The following is a 24,096-nucleotide window of genomic DNA, read 5'->3' on the forward strand; positions in this document are numbered from 1 at the left end:
ACTGTAAGACATCATGCTGAGGGACAGAGCACTGGATGGGGAGGCAAGAGACTTAGATTTTTGGTCTCAGCTGAGCTATCAGTCAGCCAGCCGGCCTTGAATAAATTACTCAACCCACTTCAAAATAATCTTCTCATCTGTATAATAATTAACTTCTACTTCTACTTCTAATGTTCTGTGACTCTATATACTCAGCACATAATTTCTCCTTCTGGTCAGAAGGCAACATTTAATAATGCCTGGCTCAAGGCTAAATAGGTTAACTCAACTGATATCACAGTGGAAGGAGTTTAATGTAGTTGTTTGTTGCAAGGGCTCCGAGTCAGACAGATCTATCTCAACATTTTTTATTTGCTGTGGCTCTTGAGAAGTTTACTTAATGGCAGCGATGCCTCAGTTTCTATGTCTTTAAAATAGGGCTATGAATACTTATCTCACAAGTAAGGATTGTGTAAGGACTGAATACAATAATTACATATAAAGCACAATGTCTAGCATTCTATAAGCATTCAATGTGTTTTGGTCTCAGTATTATTAGCATTATTTTAATGAACTGTACAGTTTAGCTCATTCTTTTTTTGAGCAAAATAGCAAATGATAAGAATTTCAAGGAAATATCAGTGACACTTGCTCTGGGTAAACTTCCTCTGAGAACACTGCTGTATATTTTAGAAGTCACAAATCACCTACTAACCAGGCTAGAGGGATAGGGGAATCAAATCATCCAAAAACCACAATCAACGTCATGTCCTTTTTGGCAACCATTTCCAGTCCCGGTTACAGTCCTTTTGCTGGAAAAGACCAGGAAATAAGCATGACTTTTCCCACCCATCTTTCTTTCTTTCTTTCTTTCTTTCTTTCTTTCTTTCTTTCTTTCTTTCTTTCTTTCTTTCTTTCTTTCTTTCTGTCTTTCTGTCTTTCTTTCTTTCCTTTATCTCTCTCTCTCTCTCTCTCTCTCTCTCTCTCTCTCTCTCTCTCTCTCTCTGAGGAAGGGTACTCTCTGGGAAATGGACCCCTGCAGAAGCTTTTTTGATAAATGGGCTGGGTTACTGCCTTTTAAGTGCAAAGAAGCTGTCAGGTGCATTCTCCGAAGGGGGAGAAATTCGTGAAAGAGTCCAGCTGGATCAGCCGTCCCTTTTACCTGTGCTTCGAAGCCTGTGCCATCTGGTTCACCGCCTGCAAAGCCACGTGGACACTGATCCCTCCTGTGCCCCAGAGGTGGGAACCTGACCCTACTAACAGCACAAGTTCCTCCAGAAGTAGATGTTGGGGTTGAGAGATAACATATTAGCGGTTTTTGCGTTTTAGTTAGGCTCCACCTTTTCCTGGTTTCCATTAATAGTCCGCGTTAGAGGAACACTTTTGAATTCTCAGAGGCATGAAGGGGTCACCAGTTGCTGGAAGCTGGAGGCCACATCACTCCCGTCTCTGACCATGCCTGGTGCCATGCACGGCATCTAGCAGGCAGTCGAAAATGTTGCTTAAATGAACAAATGAGTGAACGCCATCTTTTTTCCTCTTCCTCTTTTCATTCCAAAGGAAATGACAGCATATTGTCTAAGGCAGCATGTCCCCAAACACCTTCTGCTCCAACTCCCTGGCACCAGTCCACCCTTTTATCACCCTTCCTCCGCATCTCCAGGTTTGGTTAGTGTGAGTGCGAGTGTGAGTGTGAGTGTGTGCAATGTCATGTCCTGGAATTTGGCATTAGAAGACTAGGCTAGACATTAAAACCAAGTGATCAAGCCCAAGGCAGGATCAGGACTAAGCACGAGGGACTGGAATAAAGCCGTGCGTAGGGGTCCAACTCGCGATTGTTGTTCAAGTTTCCAACTGCCGTTTAATGTTATAGGAGCCAACAACGGGCTTTGTTTTCCCGCCCTCCCTATAATCACTTTTCTTTTATAAACAAGTTGGAAGGTTTTCTTTGTTTAGGAGGGTGGGTAATGGGATATATGTTGAGTATAACATGTAACCTGTGTTTAAAACTGAAACACGAGACGTAAAAGTACTTGACGTAAAGTACTAAGACATAAAAGTCTTAGGTGAAACCCCTTTCATCCGTTTGGCCACTGGCCATTTCTGGTCCATTTCTAGTTTCCATCCCTCTGCTGTCAAAGACAGTCTCCCTGAACCTCAAGGAACTCTTTGAAAGTTGGTTCAGTTATTGAAAGGTATAATGGAGAAAATTAAAAATACTTAAGAAAAAACTAGCGTCAAGAAATCAACAAGAAATGGATCAGTAAGTAATTAATTTTGAAAAAATGGAGCAGTTGACATCATTTTCAAACCTAGCCCCAGCTGCCAGGTACAGAACAAAACGTAGACGATTAATGTCACAACAGTCAGAAGCTGCAAAATGCCATCTCTGTCTCTGTTACTGATAAGAGGAAGATGATTTTCCCAATCAGATCAACTTCCTCTCTCTTAAAAATTCCCAGGTACGCTCTGACCTCACTGCTGATAAATTGCTGCCGGCAGAGTCAGCGACATGTAGACCTCAACTCGCGACACCTCGAGGGAAGGCTAGGAGTTCCTTTGCAAAGTAACGATGTCCATACGTTTGTTCAGACATGCATGTTGGTTGTTTACTGTAGATCAGGCACAGTGCTAGGCACCAGGAGAATGATGGGTAAGAAAAGAAGGCTCCTGAGCACAGTGGGATGCTGGATGCTAATGGCAAATCATAACCGTTTCCTCCTCCAGCCTCACCTTAACCGCCTCTCCCCTTGCAGTTGGCTAGTGAGTATCTATGGGACTCAGGAAAGAGACAGAGGAAGCCGTTGCAAGGTCCAGAACACACTCTTCACCTTGAGAGTCCATCCTGCTCCTTAGAAAGTGTCTCAGGGACCAGACTTGCTCATGTTCTGTCAGCTACGGCGGTGCCCACACCGAAGGTGGCTGTCCTCAGGAGGAATCTGTGGCAGTGAAGGGGGCCGCGAAGGGCCGCGCGTGGAGCGCTTTCAATGAAAGACCTCTTGCAACGTCAGGCATCTCTGGGGAGAGGTGCTGTTGGGCTAGACCAGGCCACATGGGGCTCCCCGCCTGGGAGCTTTGTGAAGAGCTGTCCGTAGATTGTTCATGGCCTGGCAACCGCCCACTAAGGCCAGAGAGGGGACAATACCTCCCTAAACCGGTGTATGCCCAGAAAGCAGTCACACTGATCTTCCCTTAAAGCCTGACTTAATTAGAAAAGAAGAGATAGCTCGTCTAGGCCATCACCACCACCCCCAGCCCGCCAACCCGGGTAAGCCCGGCAGGGGACAGTGTCTGTCCCACTCAGTCAGAATTTGATACCACGGGAGCCCTCGGCTTAGAGCAACCGCCACAACTATGTGGGTTCAAAAAGACCTTCGCATAATTTTGCTTTTGCTGAATAAAAAAATAAAAAATAAAAATAAGGAAAGAAAAGGAAAGGTAGAAAGAAGCATTTCTCCAGCTCAATGTCTCAATAAATCTGCCAGTTAAAATACGTGCTCGGTAGGTGGAATGTGAGAGCCAGTGACAGGGGAAAAACAACCTAATCGGGTAAATCAACAGCCCGGACTCCCCTGACATTTTTCCCGTTTCCTTGGGGTTTTTCGTTAGCCAGGTTGATTCCACAGAGGCAGCTTATAAAGCCGCTCCTCGCGTGTGCCCCCTTCGGCAGCGCCGACCGCCACGGCCCCTCCTGTCAATTTATTACCGGCCTGGTCGATCACCGTGGTAATTGGTTCCATATATATTGATGTGTTCGGGGCTTGCGGCTTTATGTATTTTTATTTGGTCTGTGCTCCCTCAGGGGGACGGGACGCAGCGCCCACTTCTTTGCGGCTCCCGGAGATGCTGCCATAGATTCCGCTCACAGCGGGTTCATGGTCACTATCGATCAGAAGGATGCGGACGAGGGCAAAGAGGAGACACCTGCCCCGGAGCTCTCCCGGCCTCTGCGTTCTTGTACAGGGCTGGGTGGAAAGAGGAGATGTTATTCCTTCAAAATTCCCCCAGTGTTTCTCTTCAAGGGTAATTAACAGGTTGGGGCCTGGATAGGGCACGTATCTTGCATTCAGTGGGCTGGGCAAGGTCATTACAGATAAAGATAAAAGCATGTTGAAACCAAAGAAAATCTCTCATATGATTCGATCAGCTATTTTTTTTTTCCTAAAGAATACCTTCATCATTCTTTATTTTTCATCATTCTGTGGGTATTTATTTTCCGCTTTGTCATCATTCTTTATTTTTCATCATTCTGTGGGTATTTATTTTCCGCTTTGTTCAGGCGTCGAACAAACGGTGCTGTAGATCAGACATGGTTTCTGCCCTCGTGGAGGGGACAAGGGAGAGTGGCTCGTGCACAAGTCGCTAAGGGGCGAACAGGACATCGGAGGCTGTGGGCTGTGAGGCGGGTGAAGAGGGCGCCAGGGCAGAGTGACGGAGGCACTCGAGAGCAGGTCGTCGGGGGAGGCCCGGTGGCATCGCGCCGAGGCGTGAAGGCGGAGCCGGAGGGAGACGCCCCGGGACGAGGGAATGGCCGGCGGCAAGGCCCGAGGTAGGGAAGGCTGGTGAGGCTGGAGCAGAGTGCGCGAGGAGCCCCCGGCCTGGCTCGAGGCTGGGGAGGCAGGACGGCCATGCGGGACCCCTAAACCAGCTGGAGAGCGGGCCGCTGAGGCGAGGGCCCCAGGCACGCGTCTGCATGAGGGTCCCTCCAGCACTGGGCGGAATCGCGACAAGGGAGGCCGGAGTGGACTCAGGCGCACCAGTTAGAGACCCGCGGCCATAACCCGGGCCGTGGACACAGAGAGGAAAGGACAGGGCGAGGTTTGTTTGCTGGGCAGAGAAACGTGAAGACAGCGTGGATCTGGGGGAGGTGGGTGCAGGGGAGGAGGAGCCCAGAGGGTTCCTGAGAGCTCCTAGATGTCGGCCAGCACAGCTGGTGAGGCCGCGGCGCCACTGACAAACGGGGGTGGGGATGAAACAGGCTGGGGGAAGAGCTGCGTGCAGGCTCGTCGTTCCGCGTGTCCATAGAGACGTCCAGGTGGAGGAGCGGGTGCTGGACGTGCGGGTCTGGGGCTCAGAGGAGAGGTCACTGCTGGAGGCGCAGGTCTGTCTGTCTGCCGAATCCGACCAGCATCTAAAGCCCCGGGCGCGGACCAGCTCACCCGGGGAGGAAGGCTGGGTGAGAAGTGGGCCCGGGGCCGAGCCCCGAGTTGCTCCTGTGGTGAGAGGCCGAGGGGAGGTGGCAGGAAGCGGGGGCAGGGGGGAGTCCAGCCGAGGAGACCGCGTAGCACCCGGGTGGTGGTCTCAGCAGGTCCACGACGCACGAGATCCTGCGTCCCAGGACAGGACTTAAGAAAATGCTAAAAACAACTCCTCAGCAAAATGCAGCAATCGGGTGTTCTTGCGAAAGCCGGGGAAGTCTGATTTTGAAGACCTTGCGGATCTATGATGGGGAAGGAAGCATGGTGGAAAGGAAGGAGGAGGATGTGGGAGCTGGAAGCTCAGCGGCCGAGTGAGTTTTAAGCAAAGGGCTCAAGGCCTCTGAGCCCTGGTGTCCTCTTCTGCAGGATGGGACAGTGAGGGCATGGCAGAGGATTGGCAGGACTAAGGCTTACGGCCAGCAGAGCGTCTGGCCCAGAGTAGGTCCTCAAAAATCTATTAGGTTGTTTCCCAAAATGGGCACACTAGTCCAACAGGATGTTCTACAAAGAAATGAATTCTGTATTTAAACTATTTCTGACAATGCCGCATACTGTATTTCCTCCTTGGGGATTTGTAACACATCTGAGAATTTTAAAGGCTTTTCAAAGATTTATAAAACACCTGCTTAACTTCCACTCGGCTTGCCCCTTCACATGAGAGCTTGAAAGTCTTTTTGATTGTCTGTCTGTTTGTTATTTTGAGTAATGCTATTAACAAATCCCAAAAACAAAAGTTCTATGAAATCTACTTAGAAAAATTCGGAGGGTTTTATTATTATTATTATTATTTTAACGCTGCTTCTAACAAGGTGGAAGCTTTCTCTTTAAACTTCTCTCTTCAGATTCGGCACCAAATTCTCTTATTCTCTTATCCTTGGTTTGCCCCTCATTCTCTTCCCATGCTTGTCACGCCGGACCTCTGAGCCTGCGTTTGTTACTACAGCCTCCCGTTTCCCGTTTACGCGAACATTCCTGCTCCCCGAGTCTGCATCTCACTGCCCGGCTCACCCCCCTCAGCCATCCTCATCCTCCGTGCCGTTCCCTGAGGGGCTCTGGCCGATGCTTGCTGCTGCCGTTTCAAGCCCGAGGTTTCTGGTCTGCTTCTTCAGAGGCCCGCTCGGTATGACCTGACACTGTACCTTATCTATGCAAAACCTCCACATTACTGAGCCGTAGTCTCCAATGCCCTCCTGAGCCCCCTGCACCTCTGCGTTGTGACCTTATTGCCCCTGGCAACGTGGCCAGCTTCTGCGAGGTCTTCAAAATGCAGTCTCCCGGGAAGCCTCCTGCGACTTCCCTGCTCTTGCTAACAGTCTCTCTTCTCCACACTTTGATTTCTCAGAACAGAGGCTGAATAGTTACGCCATAAATGGTAGCTCTTGTCATCAGGGAGGGTCTCGCCCTGAAAGCCTCACCCAGCGGCTCCGTCGTCAGGGAAGCCTCTGCCAGTCTAACCATCCTAGTGTCATCTGGTCCTTTTTCAGTCCTTTTATTTCTTTTATGGTACTTAAATTCTATACATCCGTCTTGTCTCCTCTACAAGATAATACATCCTTTGAAAGTAGGGATTACACATAATTCACTTCGGTATGTTCAGAAGACCTGCATAGTACCTTGTAAACAGACATTTAATAACTTAGTATTTGCTCTGTCAAATTGAGTCGAATTCCAGTTTGGGTCTTCTGACTTGCCTGATGTCAACCAACTTTTTGATGGGAAGAAAGTCCTGGGAGGCTGAAGACAAAGTGTAAAAAGGGTCTACAAAGATTTTTACTGAAAAAAAAAAAAAAGTAACAACTATTCACACACATCTGTTATCTGTTGGCAACACTTACTTTTACTATTTCTGAAAGTATAAAGTTAGATGTGTCTCAACAAATTGGCAGTATTAATTGGCAGTAAAATTTTCTTGTCAATCACCTTTAAAGGTCTAGTTCTTTTGGCTTTCTTGACACCATTTAAGCTTCTGGCATTGAGGGGGGCAGGTTTTATTTCATTGGTGTGTGTGTATGCACGCACATTTGTGTACCTGTGCACACATGCACAGAGGGATTCATTCCATCATGTGGCATTATTTGTTCGACACTAGACTAGTATAAAGGCAATATCTGGATTATCCTGCAGAAGACCTGTTACTGTAGAAACGATGAGTCAATACAGGATCTTATAACTTCAAGCTTTAGAAACAGAATTCATGATTTACTATATCTGAAGTGGCCTACTTTCTGGATTTCTCTAGACTAACCCCAAGGGTCTTGCTAATATTGAGGAAGGGTTCACGTTTTCTCTTTTCTCTGAAAATAAAAAAAGGATCTGGAAATCCTAGAGCTGTCTTAGTACTAACCCCTAAGTATTATAAATAATTATCCGAGATGTGGTGGGGCGGAGGCCCTGAAATGCTGCCATTTATGTACCATCCACTTCATGCGAGTTCCAGCCAGGTGGCTTTGCAGCTAGAAAGGTTGGCATGGGGATCAGAGTTTCATCATACTCCGCGAGTGCAGAGTTTAGATTTGAAGTGATTAAAGCTCAATATGGCCAACAGCATTTTTTTCTACCCATGTTTTTTTTCCCGATATTAACTAAAGGATCATCCAACTCCCAGAGAGATCGGTTGCCAGCTTCGAGGGTCCCCTTGGGCTACAAGGATCACGTCACTCTGAACAAGCATGCTGGTGACAGCGAGGGTGCCAGAGAGGCCACCACTAGGCAGCCCGGCCACATCTTTCGATCGATATCGTGCCTCCAAACCGTACACGGAAGCACGTCGTCACGCACCGTGACTCTAACGTCATCTTTTCCATCCCGTGGGGCCATCGGGGACCTCGCGGTTCCAGGCCTGGAGCCGGCGGGTCGGCCACAGTCTGGCCTTACTCCTTCCCGCCATCTCAGACATGCAGCCGGAGGCCTGGGCAAGTCGTGGCTTCCGCAGCCTTGTTGTAGGGGGGCGAGCGGCAGAGCCCTTCCTGAGTCCTAGTGTTGTGCCCCACAATGTGGGGGGCTTCTGAGGCCTGTACGGCGTGGGAACTGACCTCCTGGTACCCTTGGCGGGTTACATCCATGTAGATCCGAAGCCCGGAAGTTTGGTTCTTACTGCTGAGTATTCTCATTCTGTCTCTAGCCCATGAGAGCTTTGTTTTGTTTTTATTTTTGAGCATCATTGGTTTGTTTGTTTGTTTGTTTTCATAATGTGCTTATTGAGGACCTACTGGGTGCCAGGACTGAGGCAGGTAATCAGGATACAGTGGTGAACAGTGGCGATCACTGAGAGCTAATAAACCGGAGCCCATGCCAAGGACTTCACATATATCATCCCTTTAATGCTCAGAGCAATGCGTGAGACAAGTGTTATTCGCCCATGTTACAGATACGGAAACATCAGCCCAAAGAGTTGAGCATCTTGTGATATGTCTCAGGGCTCTGCATTCGAACCCAGGCCTAGCGCCCCATATCACGAGATAAGGAGTTCCGGGTGAAGGCGGGTCTCTGCGACCAAGGTGGTGGCCCAGGACGTGACGTGCTCACAGCCTCTGCCTCAGCGCGCGCCCTGAGACCAGACGGGAGTGCTGCGCCCCCTCCAGCCTCCCCTCGTTTCCAGGCCCAGACATCTGCTCTCCTGCTTTCTCTCGCGGTCCAGCCTCGAGGGGGACCCCCGCAGACCCTGTCCTCACCCGCCCGCGGAGCTTCTGCTGGCTCAGCGGTCAAATAGGACCATGTCCGGCTGGGTGTTCGTTGCCGTGACCGTGGCTGCTGCCCCCCATTGACCCTCACCCAGTGGCTTTCTTATTGACAAAAGAAGCTCTGTGTGCATGAGCAGGGGGGACATTAGGAGGGACTGGGGTGCATGGGCCCTGATGGGCGGAGTGACCAGAAGGCCGCCCTTGCCAGTCAGCGTGCCTGCCAGCGGGACCCTGATCTGTGGCCAGCGGCCTCCTCCCCGGCCAGGGACGTGCGCAGGAACCACGCAGTTGCGTCGCGTGAACGTTTATTATTACCTTCGTGTCTGCTGTGTAGGGTACGGGGGGAGTAACGCAATGGAACATCACGGCGCCGTCTCGGTTGCACGTAACCATCACGTTTTCCCCGTGGCACTTGAACGAGACGGGTTAGTGACGAAGTCTGTGGCACCCACGCACCTTTACCATCGTCGTCTGGGGGAGAGCGTGCCATGCGGCTTCCCCATCTGCCCCCCGCTTTGGTGCCCCCCCTGAACGGGGCCGTCCGCCTCCTTCTCACACTTCTCTCCGAGGTCCTTTCGTCATGAGGCGAACTCACGTGACTGAGTAGATCTGTCCTCGGTCAAGCATAAAAGTTTTCTGCTTTTCCTTACCACCACCCAGCCTAGGACTGACCACGCGGTGCTTTTGTCTAGCAAAATCCGGGAAGCGAAGTGACCGTACGTGGCCAGTGATAGACTCCCGCTTGTGGCAACACCCCTCTCGGGGCCAGCAAGGGGTCCCGTGGCCAGGGAGCACGCTTGGTTACTTCTGGAACTGTTTAGGCCGATGTCATTAGAGCCGGAATCAGTAGTTGCGAATTAGGCTGCTTGTACCCTGGGGCCCCGAGTAGCTGCTGGAAGGGCTCCATAAATAATAGAGTTGTTTATTTTTACCAAGCAGTAATGATGTTAAATGCCTAAGGAGTCTGTTCCCCACTTTTATCTCTTTTACATATCGGGGATACGTGTAGAATTTTTAAAACGTGTTCTGCCAATATTTATAAAATAAATTACTCTTGTTTAGGATGGTGAATCCCAGCGTGTTATCGGAACACCCCCTAGGAGTCAGAATCATTCACTGTCCCTGATCAAACGCAGGTCCCCAGTGCCACCCCCGAGTTAGGGAAATACTGAGATCAGGTCACAGAGTAGTAGAAGTTTAACCCTTGGCCATTAAAAGAGACTTTCTTCCGAAATGCTCCTTTCAACTCAAGAGATGAGGACCAGCGGATACGGGACTTGTGCAGAATTCAAAACTGCCCCCAGGAGCCACCACCTCTTTGAGCTGGTGGCTCCGACAGGCGGGAAAGCAGCACAAATTTCAGCGAGGCAACGCTAAGTGGTAACAGACTTTAAGTTCTGTCACATATAGTTAATTTGCAGAATGAATTGGTCAGGGCTGCAAGAGGCTTTAAGGTCCAAATTCATTTGAAAAAGAGAAGCTAGATGAGCATCGAGAGGGAAATGGGGATGTTCCAACGTTCCCTTGCTGGTTGCAGTAGTATTATTATTGAATAATATATTTATTGAAATTTTCTAGATTGGTAGTTAAAAATATTTATAAGCCAGCCTTTGCAGCTTCTCGGCAAGGCACTGAATCTCCGGCTGTGGATCACACAGGCCCCAAGAGGCTCCCACGTACGTGTAACTCAGGTTAGCACCCCCCCCACACACACACACACACACACTGTGCACACTGCGTGCAGCTGAGGTTTTATAACGCGGACCCAAGGCAAGTAGCGGTCATCTGTCAGCTTTACCCATTTCAGGACTGAGCAGGGATTTCCCCGGACTGTGCACCTCTTCTGCACATTTGAAGCTGGAGGGGCAGAGAGATGACCAGGCAGGAGCTGGAGCCTGCAGGGCAGGACGTGGAGGTGGGGTGGGGGGGTGGAGAATGCAGGGAGCTGCTGGTTCTGGCAACGCTGAAGGGACTCACGGGCGCCCCCAAGTGGAGAAGCAATGCCATGTTGTAAACAGAGAAAGGAAAGCCGTATTTATTTTTCTGATTTTTAATTTTTTTAGGCAAGCCTTATTAATCCCACTCTGCGCACGCACGGCCGGGGGGTGGGTGGGCGGGGGCAGAAGCTCAGCGCGGCCCCCGGGGGAGCACTGCTCCCCTGCAGCCTCTCCATTTCTGCACAGCTTTCTCCCTCTGCCTTCCCTGCACTGGCCCCCTGAGTTTCCCCGGCTTCTGCTCCTGAGGGTCTGGGGGGCCCACGCGGCTTCTCAGCTCAGCCTCCCAGACAGGAAAACCAAGACCAGAAAAGAAAAGGCCTTAATCTCCAGACCCGTGAGGGGGAGGGAGGCCCCTTCCGGTAGCCTGCAGGCATGCCCACTCCTCACGTGGTCTTTCTGCTAATGGAGGTTCGAAAATAGCACATCCCGCAGGTGTGCCTCATTTTCACCTCTGCCTCAGCCACGGCCCCTCTCCCCGCCCCCTCTCTCCACGAGCAGCAAAGCGGCGGGAATCATCCAGCGCAGCTCGGCCAGGCTGCGACTCTGAATCTGTGTCAGGTTTATTTCGATGTTGACGAGAAGCCGTGCACAGCTGCTTCCGGGCCTTGGGATGCTGATGTGGCTGGAAACGTCTTCCTTCTTCCCGTTGCCCCCGTGGCCTGGGAGGAAGTCCAAGGGATGGACAGAAGCTCCCAAAGGGCCCCCAAAGGAATCGGCACCTGCCGTGGCTCAGGGGAGGGTTCGCCAGTCAACGTCACGATATCTAGGTCTATGCACATGGCAGTGGGCCTGCGGGCATGTTTTACAAAATTTGCAAAATGTACTTCAGCAGTATTTCCTTCCATTTTGCAACTAGCTTATCTCTGAGCAATTCTCATTTGTGGTCAAGAGTAGCGGCCCTCACTCTGGATCAATGTCTCTCTTCTTAGAAGAAAAATGGAAAATCTCAAAAGAAGCAGGACAGCAAGGCAAGAAATGAATGTGCACCCAGCCCGTGCAGTCAGGACACAGAGGGCTGTCACTTCGTATACAAGTCATGATAAATGATTTATTAATTCGACAAACACTTGCAGGCACTCAGTAAATATTCGTTTAATGAATTGCCGACTGCATTAGTTGCGTTACGTGTTTGGCGCTGTGGGATACTGTAGTGAAGAACAAGATAAAATTTCGCCCCTCACGGATCCCACCATTTGATGGTGCAGCTGGCGGACAGGGCAGGCAGGCACGGTGAGAAGGAGTAAATTTAGAGAGAAGTCACCATGTCGCAGGCGCCGGTAAACTCTCTTCGTGGGGGATGCCAGTGCATGTTTACCACGGCCCCACAGGATCGGTCCAGTTAGTGTCTGCATTTTATAAACGAGGGAGCTGAGCTCAGAGAGGTTAAGAACGTCGCCTTAATTTACGCAGGTGGTAAGGTCAGAGATCAAACTCAGAGGTCTGACTCGGACTTCTCCCTGTAAACTGCATCGCCCGGGTCATCGGCGGGCAAGCGGAGAGGTGGCTGTGCGGGGAGGTAAATAATAGAGACGGGACAGGACCAACAAGGCAGCTGGGATTCCTGGCCGGATCGAGTGGGAAGCTCGTGCCCTTTGCAGAGCTGAGGCCCGCGAGGGGAGGCCAGGGGCCGGGCACGGTGTGCAGCGTGGGGCACGCTGGGCTTGAGGTGCCCGCTGGACGTGCGGGCCGATCTCCGGGAAAGCACAGCAAGGCTCTGTCCGGCTGTGGAGCCGTCACCGAATAACGCTGTGTTCTTCCTACTCGACTACAGCTTTAGCAAGGGGCTAGAGACGACTTACAAATGTTTCGATTTTATTCTTTTTTGTTAAAGTGATATTATAAACTTTAATTAAATTAAAACGGAGTGTTTGGAAGCAATGGCAATGATATACAGTTAAATCGAGCCTGATAGAAGAAAGCTGGATGAGTTATTAGGGGGAAATTTTTGCAACCAAATTTTAAAGCTGCTTTTATCAAATTTAAGTACAGTTGGCATACAATATTATATAGTTATATTAGTTTCAGGTATACAAAATAGTGATTTGACATTTTTCTACCTTACAATGTGACCACCCCACTATTTCTATTAAATCCGTGGTCACGACTTAATATATTTACTTCTCCCTTTCCCCTCCCCCCAAAATATATCCAGAGATAGATGGATAATAGATGATAGAGATAAGTAGATACATACATACATACATACATACCTATATACATACATCTACATACATGGATGGGTGGATGGACAGACACATACATGTATACATACATACATACATGGATGGATAGATAAAGATAGGTAAATGGAGGTGGGGGCCCCAAATGCCTAAACTAGGCCAAGGAGTGTCAGAGATGGGGGAGGCGCAGTCCCCGACCCCAGACGCCCATGACCTCACACGGCGGTGCAGGGAGGAGTGTCCAGCTGATGCCCAGTCCTCTCTGCTCTGGTTACGAGTCCATCGTGTCGTATTCTGCTCTGGGCTCAGAGCTCGTGTCCTTGGCAGGTCTTGAAGTCCAGTTGGACTCCATCCAGAGTGACCTGAACCTCTCTGCCCAAAGACATGATTAAACGCCCTGAGAGACTGATCTGAGCCTGGGTGCGTGGACAGAAATGCAAATTCAGATAACCCAGGACATGTGGGCTGAACAGGAGCAGACTGGGGTGGGGCCTGGAGAGCAGGGTGTCGGGGACTTCAGGGTGCCACGTGCTGTGGCCATGCCTCGTTGGCCCCATGCCAGGCTTTCTTTCCCGTGGCTCCGAAGCTGTCTCCCAAAGCTGGGATCCGATTAGCTTGCGTTTGGTTTCTTTGCTGCCTCATGAACTACCTCCGTAGCTCTAGCTGTGATATCATTAGCACCACATCGCTCTGGGCACCAACTCAGGAGAGAGATGCTTACAGCAGCCCCAGAATCCTACAGGAATCGGACCAATTGACTTCATAACAACTAATTCACCTTCACGACCTGTCAGCTCCCACCAGCACAGCGGGCCCTGCACGAGGATGGCTCGGTTGCTTTTACCATCCTTGTATGCTCCTAAGTCTAGGGGGGGTCAGTAGGTACCTGCCTGAGGCCACGGGCACACAGCCACAGTGAGACTTGGAGCATCGAGAAGGCCAATATTCTCATACCATGATCTGTTGGGGAAATCCATCCACCGTGTGCTGTAGGATACAGATTTAGCCTCAAGCAAATGGCATTTATTTATAGCAAACTGTATGTATAAAGTGCTTTGCAGTTTTAGGGCTGTTAACTACATTCCAGGTTGGCTGTTCTACTTGTAAGAAAGCAGGGTGTCATGGTCGGACTCGGCCACCCCTGTGAGCGAGGGGATGAATTCTGCAAACAGGTGAGAGGAGGCCACACCGGGTGTTCTTGACCAGATGACATCCGTGTCAACTGCAGTTTTTAAGACCATAATTGTAGCTTATTTCATATGTGCAGAGATTGCGTGCTTGTTGAAACAGAATATTTATCTTATTAAGAGACAATATAGTGTCTCCACTTGTCAGAGTATTTCTACCCAGGATTTAGGGGGAAGGAGCTCCTCTCCGCTCACAGAGCTCTCCGAGGGGGAGCCGAAAGCAAGCGTCAGAGATCAGACTCTCCTGAAGCTTTGAGGACTCGAACTACTCTGTCACGCGCCATGGGCGCGGTAGTTATAGGTGACCTCTTCGGGCAAAGGGAGATTCACCTGGGCTTTCACCACCAGACTCCATCCTTTTAAGGAGTATCTCCCAACTGTATCTTTAACCACGCACGGAAAATGCATTTCCTCCTTGAAAAATGTCTCTCTCACGCCTCTCTGTTTTTTGCAGGAGCCTTTTGGGAGTCCCCTGCTCATTACTTCTGAGTAAACTCGGCCCCTCCCTAGACAGCCCCACCCTGTGTGATGAGGGGACTGGAGAAGCCCTTAGGCTTGGTCTCGGCAGGGCCCGCTTTATCCGGACCGGAATGTGTTCAGGAAAAGGCCAATAAGATTCTGAATTAAAACAAGAATTTGGCGGCCTCCCCTCATCTTCTTTTGCACCCTTCCCTGGCCTCTCTTCTCCCTAACCTCGTACCTGTGCAGGGCTGGAGGATATTGGGGGGAGTTGCTACATCTTGGTTTTAACCGGGATAGCCACAAGACAGCAGCAAGGGGAGCAGCCCCACCAATGTCTTTAGCAATTACCCGAGCCTTAATGACGGAGCCCTGGAAGGCGGGAGGCTGTCCGTCGCTCAGCTCCTGACTGTGTTTGGGGTTGCAGTGCCCCCTAGTGGCCTCGTTTGTCCATGAGACTCCTACACCCTGAGCAGGGACCGGGCAGGTGTTTTATATAGGTATATGGATGCGTATGTAGCCATTGGGGAGTGGATTATGGGGATTTGAAGGTTAAAGGCGAGAGAAAAGGGATTTGGTGGCATGTTATTTCCCCCTTGAAGTAAATTTTACTTTACATGAAGGATGTTGAGGATTTTTATGTTCCCTTGTGAGTTTTATTTTCCCTTCATTATTATCTTGTGTCTCTCACTTGGTATTTTTCTCTGTACGGAAAGTTTTATGGAATTGTTTTTGCTCATTAATTTTTTATTAATTGACTGAGAAAAAATTGTGCCACTACAGTTTTTCTTGTAAAGTAGCTATGTGTTACTTTTCCAGAAGTTTATTTTCTGTGTTGCCGAGGTGGCCACCGAATTTACCACACCGTTTTTTTTTTTTTCCCCTCGTGCAGACGTCATTTTAGGCTTGATAGCACCATCTAGTGGTCATTCCATGGAAACCCTTTTCCCAGCCTTTTCGTCGAATGCGTTCTCAGGGAGGGGGGCTGTAGGTCGATAATGACATGCAGCTGATGGTAAGGGGCATGAGGGCCGGCCAGGAGAGCCTCAAGCTCCCTCCTGAGGTCTGCAAGGACAGTTTTAAAACTCTAATCTTGAAAAGAAGCACTATCTCTTTACCAATTTTTTTACTGTCCCAGTAAATGAAGACCTATTTTTTTCTAGAAATAACATCAAGAATGCAAAGACCTCACCCCACCCCCCACTTATCCCTGCCCAGTTCATGTAGCCTGTCAAGGAAGACTGGAGGCCTGGCCAGGGCCTGGGTGAGCAGAGCCCTGCCGGGTCGTGGCCGCTTTACAAATATTCCCAGCCGTGAGCTGCATAAGCCTGGATGTCAGTCAGGATTTACACGCGGCTCAGAGTGACTGTGGGGCCAGCTGGTCTGTGGGCTCCCGGGCCCCCTGTTCGGTGACATCGCTCTTGGATTCGGTGCGTTCAGGTGCGTAGTTCTCCAATACCCTCGAAAGGGCTCAAGCTCAGCTCCTCTGACCTGAATGCTTTGGAATCAGACAAAACCAATTGAAACCTCACAATATACTAGCCGTGTGATCTTGAGGCTCTTGGCCTCACTTTTCTTATCTATAAAATGGGTGTGATGACGGAACTTTATGCAGAGGGCTGGGGTAAGGGCTTCAGGAGGTCTTGAACAGATACCACTCTCCCGGTACATACAGGCTTGATACACCTTACCGATAGTTATGATCAAAGCTACTATGATGATGATTCGACTCATGCTGTTCACTGCGTCGTGCGCTTTAAAATCGCTTCGCCGTTCAGTCCTCACGCAGCGCTGGAGGCGGGTACTGCTAACACCGCCATCGTGTGGATGCGGGAACCGAGTCAGGGAACACTGGCCGCCGTCGTTCGTAACTGAAGACGGCGGTCAGAGGCCTGCACGCATTCGGCGCAGTGTCCTGAGAGGGGCGGTGGATCCGAGGATTCTCGGCAAGGACACCTCCTGCGCTCACGTTTGGAAGGGCCATTTCCAACTCTGGTTTCCGGGGCACAAGCGTCCCCCAAATTGAACGGGCTGACAGAATCTCATCTTACCCCCTCAGTGACTCCTTCTGACCTCTCAAGGATTTGACTCCGGCACCCGGGGACCACGAGGCCGTGCGGGTCCTTGTCTCCGGCCCCCCCTCACTGCCCCTTTCCGTTTGTGTCTGGCAGGCAACTCCCCTTCCGACGAGTCGGAGGAGCGGGAGAGAGACCCCAAGGTGCTGACATTCCCGGAGTACATCGCCAGCCTGTCCGAGCCGGGCACCAAGCGCGTGGCAGCCGGGGTCCGCATGGAGTGCCAGAGCAGGGGCCGGTGCCCGCCGTCCTGCCCCCTGTGTCACGCGACTTCCAGCCCCGACAGCCCCGCCGAGCCAGTCCTGCTGGAGGTGACCAGAGCAGCCCCCATCTATGAGCTGGTGACCAACAACCAGACCCAGAGGGTAAGAGGCCCGGGGCTCGTGGCTCCGGGAGGCACGGGCGACAGCAGAGGGCCTCGCAGGTGGCCCGGGGAGGTGACAGGGTGCAGTCGAACTCCTTGCTAGACTGCGGGTGGTGAGACCATTCGTTTAGCTAATCCAGGTACCTAATTTGCTTAGATTTGCATGTTTGCATATTAAATAAAATCGCTGCATCTGCAGCTCCCACGGTAATGACGCAGGAGTCACAGCTCAGCATTCGTGTAGGTCTTTGGGCGACAAGGGCTGGAGGAAGGAGGTAGGTAGGGACACATAGCATTTGCGGGCACCAAAGTCATTGTTCAGAAAGCTTCAGGGGACCTTCATGGGAGGAGGCTCAGCGCTGCCGCCTCTGTTGGTATGGGAGGTAGACCAGTCGCCCTAACTGAACCCAGGCCTGTCAGGCACAGGTCCCAAACTAGGGATCTGCCCACTTTAGCTTGGAGGGGTGGGGTTGCTTTCCCCCAACTGACTCTAAGAACCAAAAACCACATCCACGCAGACCTTCCTGCCTCATATCACGCTGCTGGTCCTGACGCCTCCCAACCACCCCTGTCTCCCTCCTCCACCCCCCTTCCGGAGGTGCTCGGAGAAAATGAAGGGACCCCAAAGGATGAGCTGGAGAAATGCGGCCCGGGCAGTGACTTAGCCCATCTCCTCTCTCCAGTCTCCTCAAGGACGTAAAGAACCAGCAACAATGGCAAAAATAAAAACCTGAAAGCTCGGGCTGTGGGACATCTGGGACTATAGGCAAAGGTGGCCTTAGGGACGAGGCATAGCGCGAGTCCCAGCAGGGGGCTGCTTACCTGCCTGGGAGGCGAGCTGTCAGTTTGGGCGGAGTGGTAATTGCTTTCTCTCCTTTATAAGGGACACCCGGTGTGTCACAGTTTCAGAGGTGGTGCCGAAGCCAATGGGAAGGAGTGTGTGTGTGTGAGTGTGTGTGTTTCTCTCTCTCACCTGCCCCCCTTTGCCACAGATATTTCATTGTGTGTTTGAAAATAAGGTTTTTCACAGGAACCAAAAGATAAATTGCTCCGTAGGCCAGCACGTTCCTCTTCAATCTGACAGCAGGGACTACGGGGAGAAAAGTGGGAGAGAGCACTGCGGGGCGGGGGGCTCGAAAGGATGGGGAGAAGGAGGGGCTTGGGTCGCTATGGCGACCAAGGCTGCAGTGGCTTTAATCGGATGCCCGGGCCTGCCCCCGCCTCCTGGCGTGAAGTTCCTTAGGGCCAAGCAGAGCCCCGATGCTCGATGCTCCGTCCCTTGGCTCTGCGGCCTCAGCCCTGGCTCCCCGACGCTCACTCTCTTCTCCGCCTCCTCTTGCAGCTCTTGCAGGAGGCCACCATGAGCTCGCTGTGGTGCTCGGGGACCGGCGACGTCATCGAGGACTGGTGCCGCTGCGACTCCACTGCTTTCGGCGCCGACGGACTCCCCACCTGCGCGCCTCTCCCGCAGCCTGTGTACGGTGCCCCTCCGCCCCCCCCACCACCCCGCCCCCCCCGCCAGCACGCCTGCCGCCGCGTTCTTCCGCAGACGCGTGTCATTCAGGGGCCGCTCTCTGCAAAGCTCTAGGCTGGGTGCTGGGGAACGGAAAGGAAAACAGGGCGTCGCCCCTGCCTTCAAGGGGCTTAGAATCTTCTAGAGGAGGCAGGTGTACAAACCGTAACGGTAGAAGGAAGAGTTTGATAAGCGTTATTTGAGACTTTTTTAAAAAAATGTGAGAATGGAATGACCAAGTCTGAATTTGGGGACCGGGGAGGTCTCATGGAAGAGCTGACACTTGCATTTCTCTTTAAAGGCGGAGGAGGTAGGATGGCAGGCTTAGCCGACGAGGGGTAAACACGTTGTCGTTGTCGGGATGAGGTCAGATCTGCCACGAGACCCTGAGGGGGCCGACAGCCCCGGGCGTGGGCCAGTGAGGTGGCTGTCCCCGCCCTCGTAGCAGACACGGAGATGGATTCAGACGGGTCGAATCACTCCCCAGGGTCGCAGAGCGGGAAGCAGAGCATGGCTCAGAGGCCGCGATGGGAGCCGCGGAAGTACAGTGAGGACACGGCCGAGAGGGGACTTCGGATGGAGCGGGCAGGGCCGTGCGGCCGTGGGCAGGCGAGGGAAGCAGAAGCCGAGCGTGGGCGTAAGCCTGGCGGCCTGGGTGGCTGGGGAGATGGACAGGCCACACTTACGAGAAGAAGCATCAGAGAGCAAGCAAGTCCGAGGCCGAGGCCGGTTCCGTTCGGACTCGCCCTGGAGTTGTGCTGGGCCGTCCTACAGCCAAGGCACAGGGGAAGGTGGTTTGGAGCACTGCAGAAGTGTGAACCCTGGAGGTAAGAAGATTTAAATCCAACCGAAGAAGTGAGAAACGGAACCACAGCTCTGAGAAAGGGTGCTCCGGAGGGTGGGGGTGGACGTTAGGGGTGTCGGCATCCGAGGGGTGAGCGGAGCACAGAGTGGTGTGAAGGTGGCCGAGAAGGGACACGTCCGCCGTCCCTTCCCCTCGGGAGAGGGCTGAGCAGAGCTGGCTGGATCCCGTAGGGCCCGACGGGCCAGCGCCCGAGGCGGGAACCGCTTCTCACCTCTGACAGGGCGCCTGCCGGGGGTGGAGCACAGAATTCTCCTGTCTGATAAGGAGCGCAGGTAGGGCAGGCTGGAGGAGCCGAGCCCACGGGGGGGGTAAGGCAAAGGAAGCCGGGGTGAGGCTTGGCCCCCCAGGACCTTGCAGGGCCGAGCAAGCAGGGCAAGGTGGCCGGAGGGGCCGCGAGCGAGGCTGTGCTCGCGAACTGTGGCCTGTTACGTGACGCGGTGGGGGGGCGGGGCGGCCAGGGCCAGGGCCGAGCAGGGAGAACAGCGACAGCAGGTGATCGCAGTGTCAGTACAGGCCCGCGCCGCTCGCCCGCAGATCCGACTGGGCCACATTGTCATCTACAGCAACACCTGCCCAGGACGTCGCTGTCCTTGTTAACTCCAGTCACCTCTTTCGGCAGCAGACCTTAATTTCTTGAATTTTTATCGATAGCGGGAAATAGAAACGCACTCAGCTTCGCACGCGTCTGTGCAAGTGGTGCACACTCGGGCTCCTCAGGGGAGGCCGGCCTCCGTCTGTCGCACACTCGGGCTCCCGGGGAGGCCGGCCTCCGTCTGTGTTCTCACAGAATCCGAGTCCTCAGAAGGGCCGCGTCGCTCGCTTCAGCTTCCCAATGCTTTGTCTTCAAAATCGCCCTCTGCAGATGACTCTAATTAATGAGTTTGTCAATATCCGCACTGTTTTGGGTCTGCTCCGCCTTTAATGTCATATGCAAACTATGCGCTGCTTCGTAGTAAGCCACTACGGAGCATGTGTTTTGCATTATTTTCCCGCTAGCTGAATTCCTGGCTGTTGCTTCCACAGCCTCCCATGATTTCTTGTTAAAGTTCTTATCGCGTATTATCATAATCACATGTATAATTAATTGTATTTTTGTCCGTTGACCGCACCATAGAAGAAGAGGCCAGAGCTGGTGTGCGGACCACTGTATCGTCAACACTCACCAAGCACATTCTTATAAAAGCGCTGGGCGGTTAATAAGTATTTGTGGAACTGAGATCGAGCATCGCTTTGGTGCGATACATCCACGGTACCTTGCCCAGTGATCCTGGACGCTAAGGACAGGCATCTGCGAGCTGAGTGGGGGCTAGAGAGCCAAGATTATGGGCGGTCATGAGATACAGGGACCAAGCAGGGCCGTGAACGGCAGGGGTGCATGTGAGGGAAGGAGGCTGGAGTGAGCAAAAACTGGGAAAAACCCCAGAAGCCAGTGGTCTAGAAAGAAACGGGGAATTGGAAGCGAGTGAGAAACCTGAGACTCGCACACGAAGTCAGAACGAGGCAGCAAATTGAAACCACTTGTGCCGTTAGGAGAGTCGTACCCGCGGATGTCAGTGACAGTTACCAAGCGTCTACAGCGTACGAGGATGTCTGAGGTGGCCAAGGCGCAGGAAGGGGTCAAGACGGACAGGTCACGCAGAATGAGGAAACCATGAGTTGGGAACAGCGAGGGAAGGCCGGGATAATCAGGAAACCGGGATGTTCATAAAAACCCAAGAGCAGAGGCAAAAACGGAAGCCAGAACCTGACTTTGTAGACACAGGTCACCACCCTGAGGATAACCTGACAGGCGACCAACTTCCTCTCGATCGGCAAAGGCCCCTGCGAGCATCACCTTCAAACTGAGCCCGTTCTAAGGCCCAGCCACCAGAAGGCTCGGGGTAGGAGATACACGAGCTCGTGCAGCAGATGCGGAAGCCGGGTTTCCACGGGCAGGACCGATCCCGGTGACGCTGTGGAAACCGAGGGGCCCCTGGCCTGGCTAACGCCAAGCTCTGTGGGTACCACCCTCAGTGGGCCTGGGTATGAGCCTTATAAGCGCATCCTCTTATTTTCCAAGAGCGAATCCAGAAATCATATCTTCAAGCCCTGGAAAGGGCTATCCCCAAAGCGCCACCCACCGACCCCGTGAGATGCGGGCATTCATCTCTGACTCACCTACTGATTTAAGTCCAAGCCCGTGTTGAGTTCCTAATCTGTAACGGGCACTTAGAGGAATAAAGATTTTGAGGATCATCAAGAACCTTTACCCCCTAGTGAAGGGGACGCCCTCAATACCCACCTCATGGCGGCTGCTTAAGCAAAAGATCAGAAAGAAGAGTTTGAGGTGTAACGGTTGAGCAGTGGCCCGTGGCGGTATCGGCGGACCACCGCGGGTCACAGCTGGGCCCCCATGTCATGCTGCTTCCTCTCTGCACTCAGGCTGCGGCTGTCCACGGTGCACGAGCCCAGCAGCACCCTCGTGGTCCTGGAGTGGGAGCACTCGGAACCGCCCATCGGGGTGCAGATCGTAGACTACCTCATCCGCCAAGAGAAGGTCACGGACAGGACGGACCACTCCAAGGTGGAGACAGGTGAGCACCTCCCACTTCCTGGGCTTCGCTTGATCCGGGGGGTGGGGGCTGGGGGGGCAAATAGGACAGAAACAGGGTCTGGCCCTGGCTCGGCTCCGCGGGCCCGGCATTCCAGGGCGATGCGGGAGCAGCAGAGGCAGCACCCATCTTGTCCGCCCGAGAGTTTTCGCATGGCGAGCATCCGACGGTCTTGTTTTGATTTTATTTTCCCTTCTGTTTATGGCAGAGGTGTCTATTTCATTGCCCCTAGGCATACTCACAAAGAAATAACAACACACTAGCTGTCCTAGCCCACAAGTGGGAAACAATTCTGTGCTAACCACTACCCTGATTACAGAAGAAAGCGTTCTTGGCTAATACCCGCCTCCGGTCAAAAGCGTGTGCAAACAGATTCGCTTACCCCACGCCTTGCCCTAAAGCAAACTCCACTACGCCAGGTCCCGCTAGAAGAAGAAACTCCTCAAGGACTGAAAACACCCCATGAAAATGTTCTGCGCATTAGTCTCTCCCTGTCTGCACGTAGGAAAGGCCGACATAAATTGTCCCTAAAACTCACACGTCCGCGGTCCGGTTCAGGGTAGATATCTTCTGGTGGAACGTTGGCTGGGTCTGGGGACACACGCAGGGCCTTGGGGCACGGCGCACCTATCTGTGGCTTCCTCCAAGGCCCTGTTCCCGAGTACGCAGGTGCCACAGCGCCTGGCGGTGACCGCTGACCAGGATAGCTATTCTCTGCCGGTGCCAAGGACGTTTCATGAAAAAAGGGTGGCAAATGTGGCATTTCCTCTTACCTTAGTTGTTTCTGAACCAACTCTGGACAAATGGCTCTAAATCGATGAGTTAAAATATAAAACCATCAAAAAAGACCATGTCTTCTAGGTCTCCTTTCTTTATGCTTGGGATTTAGGAAGACTGGGGGCCCAGCGACCTTAGCGTTACGTTCTCGCCGACTCGATCCTGCCGCATGCTCCCCGCCCCCCGCCCCCCTGCTCGGCCAGCGCGGCGTCTCATGCCTTTTCCATCCCTTCCCCTCCGGGCAGAAACGGTGCTGAGCTTTGTGGACGACATCATCTCTGGAGCGAAGTCCCCTTGCGCCATGCCCTCTCAGGTGCCGGGCAAGCAGCTCACCACCATCTCTCTGATCGTACGGTGCCTGGAAGCCGACACCATCTACATGTGAGTAACACGCACGGCCTGGTCATTCCCTATCCCGAACATCCCTGGGTGTTTGGCTGGTTCTTTTTGGCTAGTCGAGTTCCTTCAGAGGCCTGGGAAAATGTTTGGAGTCTCTCAAGTCTTGTCCTGATGAGCATTATACGGAATCTTCTAGGCACTGGGAGAGGGAGGCTCAAGAGAGATAACATGGTCCTGTCCTTCAAAGAGTCCTTCGAAGAGGGAACGTGAGGCAGAATTAAATAAACACTAGGCAGAAGAGCAAGGGACATGTCGTAGGAGAGATGAGGGAGAAGCGATTCGTTCGGACGCGAGTGGACGGCCTCCGCGTGGGGATGTGCAGAGCGCCAGGAGGCGGAGTCACGAGGGAGAAGGGCCGCCGGGCCGAGGAGGCCGCAGGGGAAAAGCCAAGACGCACGAAGGCAAGTCGCGTGCAAGCAGGCGGCAGGTAAAGGGAACGGAAGAAAACGAAACTGGGAAAATAAATAGTGGGAACGCTGTTGTTACGTCGGAGGAGACTACAGGGGTTTTTTTCCTTTTTGGAGGAAAAGAGTAGAACGCCAAGGACCCTGCTGCAGAAAGCTGGCTCCAGCGGCGCCGAAGGAGTTTACAGAGGCGCGAGACGGTCGGCTTCTCTCTTCAAGGAAAACGCAGCGAGCAGCCCTGGTCTCCCCGGAGCTCTCCCACGCCCCTCCCCGCACCCTGGAGTAAACATGGTGTATTTGGGAAGCGGAGACTCTAGAGACCCCGGAACAGGAGCGACGACCATGGCATCGCAGTTACAGAGGAGCGGCCCGAGGCCCAGGGCAGAATTCACAGCGATGTAGTGCGGGGACCTCCTGACCCCGTCAGA

General features: G+C 52.5%; 1 protein-coding gene across 2 annotated transcripts in view; it reads left to right on the forward strand.

Annotated features, from left to right (window-relative positions):
* The window catches only part of ASTN1 (astrotactin 1), a 244,898-nt gene that overhangs the window by 209,718 nt on the left and 11,084 nt on the right, over positions 1-24,096 (forward strand). For both annotated transcript variants that reach the window (XM_016154373.2, XM_016154374.2), the window contains exons 17-20: positions 16,852-17,120; positions 18,462-18,595; positions 21,919-22,070; positions 23,111-23,246. In XM_016154373.2, coding sequence (XP_016009859.1) covers positions 16,852-17,120; positions 18,462-18,595; positions 21,919-22,070; positions 23,111-23,246 — 691 coding nt within the window. The remainder of the gene's footprint in view (positions 1-16,851; positions 17,121-18,461; positions 18,596-21,918; positions 22,071-23,110; positions 23,247-24,096) is intronic.

Source organism: Rousettus aegyptiacus, unplaced genomic scaffold (assembly GCF_014176215.1).
Source record: "Rousettus aegyptiacus isolate mRouAeg1 unplaced genomic scaffold, mRouAeg1.p scaffold_m13_p_17, whole genome shotgun sequence".
Lineage (NCBI taxonomy): Eukaryota > Metazoa > Chordata > Mammalia > Chiroptera > Pteropodidae > Rousettus > Rousettus aegyptiacus.